Genomic DNA, 9,168 nt, shown 5'->3' with positions numbered 1-9,168 from the left:
CTAACCCTCAGTGGAAGCGCCACCACGCTCCCAAGCAGTGCACTCTCCAGTGCGCCACCGGGCCGGCCCTTATTTTTATCTTTAAAGACAGAAACAAAATAAATGTGGAAAATCTTATTAAAGCTAACATAAATATGGTAACCATAAAGATCTTTTTTTATTTTTCCCTTAGCAATGGTTGCTCTCTCTCTTGTTCTAATGATCTGTTCTGTGGTGTGCTTTCAGGAATATCAAAAGCATGTTTGGGTGGGGCTTTTCCATACCTTCCATCACTGGGTAGAGCAGCTGATAATGATCTAAGTCTTCTGGAAAATTGACATAAGAGAAGAGATTGAAATAGGATAATTGATTACCATTTACCTATAGTCTAACACGTGTCTTTCCTTTCATTTACCTATAGTCTAACATGTGTCTTTCCTTTCACTCTTTTTCTTTCTATCCTAGAATTGATGTAACTATTTAAATCTATCATTTTTTCATTTTTTATTTGCTTGCTCATTCATTCACTTTCTTCAACAAACACAAAATTGATGGCCCAAGAATTCAAGGAACTTGGAGTCTAGTAGGGAAGTTTTAAGAAAGTGATTGACATGGATCTTTGTTGAACCCAATGCTCATGGAGAAGCAGCAGTAGAGTTTACCACTTTAGGTGGTAAGGAAATAACTGCTGAGAAATTAATTGGCTAAGTCTTATCTCAGAAAATTAATCCATTTCAACAGCAAAAGGCAATTTCTACTTCTTTTTCATAGGTGTGGGTAAGGTCTAGTTCTTTGTTTCTTTCAGGTCAGAGATTAGATCTTTTTGTAAATGGCTTAGTACCAACCCCATAGTATTTGCTGTAATATTACATGTAAATATATCTGGTTTGTTTTTCAGGTTATAATGAAGCAAATATTTAAGAACATTTAATAATTAGTATTTTTTTGCTTTTTAGTTTTAGGATATCCTTGCATGGTGAATTTATTGTATTGCCTTTGTATAATCAGAATTCTCAGAACAGCTTTATTTTTATTACAGTCGTTTGTATTTACTACCACTTGCTGCAACTCTGGGAGGTGGGTAGAATTACTGCCAGCCTGTGGAAAAGAGGCTCCAGGGGAATGCATGTTCTCTGAGGTCAGCCGGTAGGTCAGTGGCATGGCTGGAGTTAGGACTCACCATTGCCGAGCTCCCACATATTTACCCTATTCGGATAGCCCACCCTCCCTTCCTACTCCCCTTCTTTTCATGCAGCTAGTACTTTTAGTGGTGACAGAGCTGGAGGACTGGAAGCTGGAAAACTGTGTCTTCAGCCTTTACAAAGGGGTTGCTTGAAGAGGAAGGTTGTGCTCTCACCCCTGTGGCTTATTCAAACTGATGAAACCTGCAGCATCACTGATTTAAAGAAAAGTGTGGTGCACAGTTGGCCAATTTGGCAGTAGGGATATCAATGCCATATTCAGCTTGTTAGCAAGATGAGTATTTGAGGGAGGTTCAAAAAATATTACATAACACACTAAATGCATGTATACATATGCGAGGAAAGATTCATTTCATCTTATGTTTTTTTTTGGTGGCTGGCCAGGATGGGGATCCAAACCCTTGACCTTGGTGTTATATGTCTTTTAATTATATTTTTTACAAACCTTTCTGAAGTACCCTTGTAAGAATGTAATATTTGTTGTTGTTCTGATGTGTGAAAAGATGACTGTGGTGTGAGTTTAGGAGTGTTTGGAAATTTTTACTCAGAATCTAGGGCTCAAACTACCCATAGACCTGACTTCACACTTGAGTTTTTTTCCAACTTTAACCAGTCCTAATATAGAGAGTGAGGATCACAGGGTTTACATCTAGAAGAGTTGAGATGATAACTCTGTGTCATTGCAAACATGGGTGTCTGGAAGGAAGGAAGATTTTTAACTGATGAACCCAGGGAAGACACTATTGCAGTCTAGGACCTGGAAGTCTCATAGCTAGGGCCATTTTTCTTTCTTTATGGGTTCCAGACTCCTGGGGGAGAGGGGTTGCACAAATGGTGGAAGGCATGGCTGAATACACATGTGCACCAAAGCTTCATCTCTGCACTGAGTTAGTGATGATGACTGAATATATTGAACACTTCCCATGCCAGGCACTTTGTATTTGTTACCTCATTTAATTCTGACCACAACCCTGGATTATAGATATTGTTAGTTTCCCATTTTCTAGATGAATACTGGAATTGGCTTATGGAGATAAAGTAACTTGCCCAAAGCCACGGAGTTAGGAATGGAGCCAGATTTGAACCTCTATTTTTAGGATAAAGAATTCTTTATCTTAAAGACCTGTACTCTTAACTACCTTATATTATCTACTAACAATTGGGTTTTGGGAAATTTTTGATGTTGAGAGAGATGTTTTATATTAAAAGGCTGGAATAAGAGGGAAGGAACCTGCCCCCTACGAACACCAACTGTTGGAGCCCTGGCCCCCTACTCTCTGCAGAATGTCAAGCAGGAATACCATGACCATCTGTATGAACAGGTGGGCCACCATGTTGTGGACCAGGGTGGGGTCAATGGGCACAGGTACCCAGGGGCAGGGGTGGTGGCCAAACAGGAGCAGATTGGCTTTGCCTATGACTCAGATGTCCCTGGTTGTGTATCAATGTACCTCCACCCAGAGGGTTTCTCTGGGCCCTCTCCTGGTGATGGGGCCATGGGCTATGTCTATGAGAAAACTCTGCAACCATTCCCAGATAATGTCTGCATTGTCCCTGAGAAATTTCAAGGAGACATTAAGCAGGAAGGGCTTGGAGTGTTCTGAGAGGTGCTGCCCTACCAGCACCGGGATGCCTTGCAGCTGTGGCAGTTTCTGGTGGCCCTGCTGGATGACCCAACAAATGCCCATTTCACTGCCTGGACAGGCCAAAGAATGGAGTTCAAACTAATTGAGCCTGAGGAGGCTGCCAGACTCTGGGGCATCCAGGAGAACTGGCTGGCCATGAATTACGACAAGCCGAGCTGCTCACTTCAGCGCTGTCATGAGAAGGGCATCATGTAGAAGGAGGCTGGCGAGCGTTACATGTACAAGTTTGTGTGCCAGCCTGAGGCCCTTGTCACTCTGGCCTTCCGGGATATCAGTGTCCAGCTCTCTAGGCTGAGCTTGACTGGCTGGTCAGTGAGGAGGACACAGTTCCTTTGTCCCTCTTGGATGAGAGCCCCACCTGCCTCCCAGAGCTGGCTGGCCCTGCACAGCCCTTTGGCCCCAAGAGTGGTTACTCTTACTAGGCCCCAGTGGCTGCTCCCCCACCATGGGTGGGCACTGCACTGGGTACATGTAGAATTTGGTGTTGAGGAAACCCTCACTCTGAAGCCTACAGATGTCTCTGGGGCAGGACCCCACTGTCCCATCGGTCACCTGGTCCCAGATTCTGAGCTGCTCACCAGAGTCATTGGGAAGGAAAAGTGGAGAAACAGCAAGTGTAAAGGTGGAGTCTCAGAAATTCCCCTGGAGGTTTCACCTCTGCCCCTGCAAGTTCAGCTCAGCCTCTGCCTCGGTCCTGCTTAGAGGTCCAATCCCTATTCTTTTCCCCCAACCATAGAGAATAAGAGTTTGTTTTGTTTGGGGCACAGGGAAGGAGCTTCCCAACTTTGTCTTGATGAAGCGAAGAGGGTTCACTGAGCTCTCCAGATCTCCCACTGTGGGGAGGGAGAAGCCTGGACTCTGTACTTCACCCCAAGCCATTGCCCTCGAGGGCCTGGGTTGTCTGTTCTTGGTGCTGTGTGTTCCCAGAGGCAGGAGGAAGGTGGAGAAAGGGACCTGGGAAGGGGAGCGGTGCTGGGTTGGAGGCAGGGAGGGGCAGGTTCCTGCTCCCAAGGGCCCTTTGCCTCTCTCTGCCTTTCCACCTCCACCCCCACCATATCTTAATAAAGGCCCCTGCTTCTCCTGTTTAAAAAAAAGAGGCTAGAATGAAAAGTAAGTCTTAACTTGTGCACTAAAGCCAATTAATTGGTAATGGCCACCTGTGTGGGGAAGGGTGGAAAGGCCAACCCCACGCCCATGGGAGAGGTGCTGTGGGCAATTTATCGTGGCTGGAATGGAGGGAGGGAATGATGGTGTGAGTGCTGTGTACTTGCAGGCTTGCAAAAATTGTATCAGAAGAAGAGCCTTGGAATTCATGTAGATCAATATTTTCAGTTTATCAGAAGAGTCTGCAGCCCCCTTGAGGTAATTTCACTCACTTGATAAGTCTAGCCTCTGAGACAGCTACATTGGGAACCCAGATCTCCCTGTTCCCAGTCCTATACCCTTGTCTTTAACACTATGGGTAAATCCAAAATAGTCCTTGTAGAGAGTGTTCAGATGAGAGCTGGTGTCTCTCAAGCATTCTTGCACTTTTAAAAAAGCTTGAGAGTAAAAGACTGTCAGCTAGGTTCTGTCAGCCTTATACAGCTTCTCGCTGCAGGAAGTTGGATTCATTCTTGCAGACTTCAGGATATCAGACTGTTAACACTTCAGGAAGGATTCACCGCAGGTCCCTGGGGACATCAAGTAGTTTGGCTGAATGTTTACAGAGAATCCACTCTGGACATAGAAGAGAGGGCACAATAGCTGCTCCTCAAAACTGAGGCAGCTTAGAGAGAGAAATGGGCAGGCGCTGAGAAGCAAACTCAGTAGGGCTTCTCCCCTGGGCAGTGGACTTTGGAATCAAGAGAGACATAGATGTCGTTTTACACCCCTTGGGCCATACTGTGGTATTCAGAGATAGGAGACCTCATAGGCTGTAGGGATGTTTCAGGGAGTCATTACACAGGAGAGCTCATCATCAAGTAAAGAGCTCACCATCAGTTTACCAGAGAGGAAACCGCAGCTCAACCTGGGCAGTTCACTCATTTGACATCGTAAGTCTGAGACCAATATTGGTCTCATCCATTGGCTATTCCCCCAACCCTAGGCTCTTGTCATTATCCAGGCCAATAACAGCAAGAGTAACATTATTATCCCCATACTTGTTAACAGCCAAGGCGCAGCCCTGGCCCCATACCAGGTAACCAGTAGGTATGGAGAGGTCCCCAGCAGGTAACTAGCATACCATGCACAGCAGGCTTCTGAGCCCAGACTACATGTTTGAGAGCTGAAAACAATCAACTTCCAGTTTTCCTTAAAATATTATATTAGGCAAGTATGATCTACATCGTCTAATCGTCTTTGCCTCAAATTATATGCTATGAACTCACTGATTTTTCTTGAAGTCTTGGGAAGAGCACCCTGCCCTCTGGGCCTTTTCTTCATCTGCTCTAATCCCCTTTACCTGTTAAAATGACAAAATGAGGTCATCTGAATATCCAGTGGAATCATCACATGATGAGTTTTTCTAAAGCCACACTGATTTCCATCTCTGTTATTGCATACATCCGTTCTGGAGGCCTCCTCTAAACATACTGACTGCCCAGGTTGCTAATGTCCTATGAGAGACCCAAGCTGATGAGCTTCACTTCCTTCTTGTGCTTGTGCTTGACCCCACGAAAAGGCTTTGGCTCAGCAGGGATGTCCCAGGGGAGCGGTGACGTAAAAGTTATTATAGCCTATTCTGCTACCACACTGTCATCCATGCCCCTGAATGCAGAGAAGAGAGAGTAGAGAGATCGAGAACACTGAGTCAGCCACTGTCCTTCCCTCTATATGTAATGATTGATGAGTGGATGATTAGAGCAACACACTACAGTTAAATGTAACCAGAGTGTGTGCTGCAAAGAATCTTCCCTCTATATGTAATGATTGAGTGGATGATTAGAGCAACACACTACAGTTAAATGTAACCAGAGTGTGTGCTGCAAAGAAAACTTATAATTCTGAAAACCACGGCAAGCCAATAGGAAGCCAATTCTATGCAGAGAAGCAACAGCTCTCAGGAAAGGACATTTTGTTTCTTGAAACTGTGAAGTTGTTTTAAAAATGTGGACAGAATTATTGGCCATGTGGAACTGAAATCCCCTGATGTTCACTGCATTGCACTGAATCTAGCGGAAATGCATTTGCAGGTGTAATGACCTTCTGCTTATAATAAAGTTGCTCTGTAGGCCAAAAATATGAGTTCATTCTGAGAGGCCCTCTGCATTTTGTGATTCATATATGCATTGATCTGGACAACAGAAGTTTGTGACAAAGCAAATCACACATGGGGTAGGGCCATGTGCCCTTTCTCTTACATGTCTGTACTTTAGTTCTCAATTGCATTTTCAGAGTTAGGGATCCACAGCCTTCTTCATGGAGGGATGGAAATAATTCCATGCATTTTGAAATTGTTAAGGGAATGTACCAAGAATATTGAACAGGAAAGTGTTTTCAGAATTTCTCCTGGAAATCTTAGCTGTTAGAGATTGAGAAGGTAGAAAAGTGCTTTGGGTGGAATCCAGAGCCTGGAATAGAGAATGTCTTCAGAATCATCCAGCCCAAACTTCTCATTTATGTGGAGGAAACGGCGGCATTGGGAGGTTAAATGATTTGTTGAGTCAGCAGCAGTTAGCAGCAGCACCTGGGCAACAGCCCCAGTTTTCCAACTCTGCTCATGGCAGTTTCTGCTACCCCCTTTTGCTTTCTGCCCCCTCCCCCAACCAATTTATCCCTGGAATTAAGAAAAAGACAGGATCTAGAGCACTATTTCTCAAAATATAATTCACAACCACTTATGTGAGAGTTACCTTGGATGCCTTTAAAATGCAGATTTCTGGGCTTCACTGAGACCTAGCAAATACAATTGAGGCCTGAGTATCTGCATTTTCACAGGGTCCTCAGTGATGCTTATGCACATTATATTTCACCACTGTCCGTCTGGCCTATAAATAGGCAGGTGGCACATGGCAGGAAATGACCACTAACTTTGAACATCACTGAATTTACCTTCAGAATACAGTCATTTATTGTTTCTTGCTGTTCTTAGTACCAGTCAAGTAATGAGCTGAACAGAGCTAATGATGGTTCAAAGAATAATTATACTGGTTTTCCTGTTTTTCTAATGTTTGCTCTGGGCATAATGTAACTATTGATATTAGCTCTTTTTTCCCCCCAACTGGAAGTATTTATCTGTTGTATGTTGCTCTGTTGTGCTTGGTGGAAGGTAAATGAATGCTTTGCAAGTATCCTCAAATATACGGGCCCACTCCAGACACTGTTGTTATATAGTACCTGGCCTCAAAATGTCTCGCAGAGTCCACAAATAGTTCAGAGTCCCAATTACCTCCCCATGAAGGTAATTATTACTTCTGCCAGTTAAGTGAAGTTTCAGTACATTGCTTACAGCAATAAATTTAGGAGCATATTTATGCTGCCCCTGCTTCTATTCATAGCATGGATTTAAAATTCTATTTCTGTTGAGGTACAGCTCTAAATTGTCCTTCAGTATGAATTTGGCTGATAGTAAATATAAAAACTCCATAATCTCATTTTCCCCCTCAGCACCTAACAGACTTAAAGAAATAAAACAAACCAAAAGATACTTAACACCCAATTTATCCTGCACACAGGGAAGTTCTATATTTCATGGCAGGCTGATAACTGAGCAGTTTTGTAGGATTTCTGAGCTACTGACAGTGTTGTAGAAACGTGACGTCATCACACTTTGTGAGTCATTATGGAGATCATTGGGTTTTGTGGTGTGTTTTGCAGCATGCTCTTTCTGACAAGGCGTGTGTGAAAGCCTTTGACCCAAAGACCACTTGCCTACAGGAATGCCTTATCACCACCTTCCAGGAAGCCTACTTTGTTTCAGAAAGTTTTGAAGAAGCCAAAGAAAAGATGAGGTAAACTTGCTTTTCTTCCTTCTAGAGAAAATAACTTTTTATTTTTTCTGACTCTGTTTCCTTCCTTCTATTTATCTATGTCTTATACCAATGGGGGTTGATCATATATCCTTCTATTTCTGTTTATTCTGCAGGGACTTTGCCAAGTCAATCACTCGTCCCTTCTCAGTCTACTTCAATCCCTACACACAGAGTATTGAAATTCTGAAAGACACCAGAAGTATTGAAAATGTGGTACAGGACCTCCGCAGCGATTTGAACACAGTGTGTGATGCCTTAAACAAAATGAACCAGTATCTGGGGATTTGATGCCTGGAACCAATGTTGTTGCCAGCACGATCATTTTTGGCTTAGTGGCAATTCAGTCAATGTCATAGAACACCAATAAACTTTCTGTGTCATGGCTTGGTTAGCAAGCACGCACTTCTGTATATCCTATACCTACTTGTAACGTACCACATCGATGTGTAAAACACCAGCGGAAACCCAATGGCAGATAAACACTCATTGTATGAAAGATTGTGATATGTTTAAATGTCTTAAATAGATTTGACATTCTTGCTTAGCATCCTTAACCAAACTGTATCTATTTAAAATGTGTAACAAATAGTCCTCTTATGATTCTAGCTTATGCTCTTTTCTTCCTCAGAGTTGAGCCTTTTCTCTGTGTTCATTAGATAAAATGAAAATAGCAGTGAAGTGGTTTCTATTTTCAATAGTATCAGTGTTTTCATAGCATTACTTGAGATGGACCCAGAATTGTAGAAAACTTCCCATCACAATAACAAAAGATTCAGTATTCTGTTTCAAAAATTGTTGAGGTAACATGGTGGTTGGAATGATTTTTAGGCTGAGTATTTATACAACACAAGAAAAGAAAACTTTTTACAAATGGAATATATAAGTTGCATTGACCTGGTAGAACTGAGTTGTGTCAAGCTCCCTGAAGTATTTTGGAAGATAATACTTCCAGAAAGGATGTTAGGAAAGGCTTATCAGTGGGAAATAAATAAATCTTGGGACTACAAATTTTACTCTGTAATAAAGTGAATTAGCACGCTCAGGTGTTTAACTCATTTTTCTGGTCAGAGAACAATAACATCATAAAACTATAAAGATCATCTTGATTTCAAAGATATGGAAATTGAGTCACAGAGAAGCTAAGTGATTTGCCCAAAGTAGCACAGTTTGTTGTGCACCAGCACTCACAGTCCATTGCATTTTCTTCTTAGATTGCTGAGAAATTTGACTTGGTGCTTGCAAGTGTTTATGTGTAGAAAGAGAAGGGAAATTAATGCCTATCAAAACTAATGTTTATCACTAAATAGCACTTGGTTTGTGATCAAGGATTGCCAACAGTACATATGTTGTTTCCCTTCACAGCCCTGGACCAGGACAGATCTGTGG

At 42.7% G+C, this 9,168-nt stretch overlaps 1 protein-coding gene and 1 pseudogene across 1 annotated transcript in view; both read left to right on the top strand.

The window, feature by feature from the left end:
* LOC103599895 overlaps nucleotides 1-3,249 on the top strand; it is a 7,015-nt pseudogene extending 3,766 nt beyond the window's left edge.
* TPH2 (tryptophan hydroxylase 2) overlaps nucleotides 1-8,823 on the top strand; it is a 100,916-nt gene extending 92,093 nt beyond the window's left edge. The window contains exons 10-11 of the mRNA XM_008584080.1: nucleotides 7,628-7,761; nucleotides 7,896-8,823. Coding sequence (XP_008582302.1) covers nucleotides 7,628-7,761; nucleotides 7,896-8,070 — 309 coding nt within the window. The 3' untranslated portion in view covers nucleotides 8,071-8,823. The remainder of the gene's footprint in view (nucleotides 1-7,627; nucleotides 7,762-7,895) is intronic.
* Nucleotides 8,824-9,168: the final 345 nt, after the last annotated feature.

The sequence above is a fragment of the Galeopterus variegatus genome, unplaced genomic scaffold, assembly GCF_000696425.1.
Source record: "Galeopterus variegatus unplaced genomic scaffold, G_variegatus-3.0.2 Scaffold3143, whole genome shotgun sequence".
NCBI lineage: Eukaryota > Metazoa > Chordata > Mammalia > Dermoptera > Cynocephalidae > Galeopterus > Galeopterus variegatus.
The sequence above is the reverse complement of the archived record's forward strand: the minus strand, read 5'-3'. Positions and strand labels throughout refer to the sequence as shown.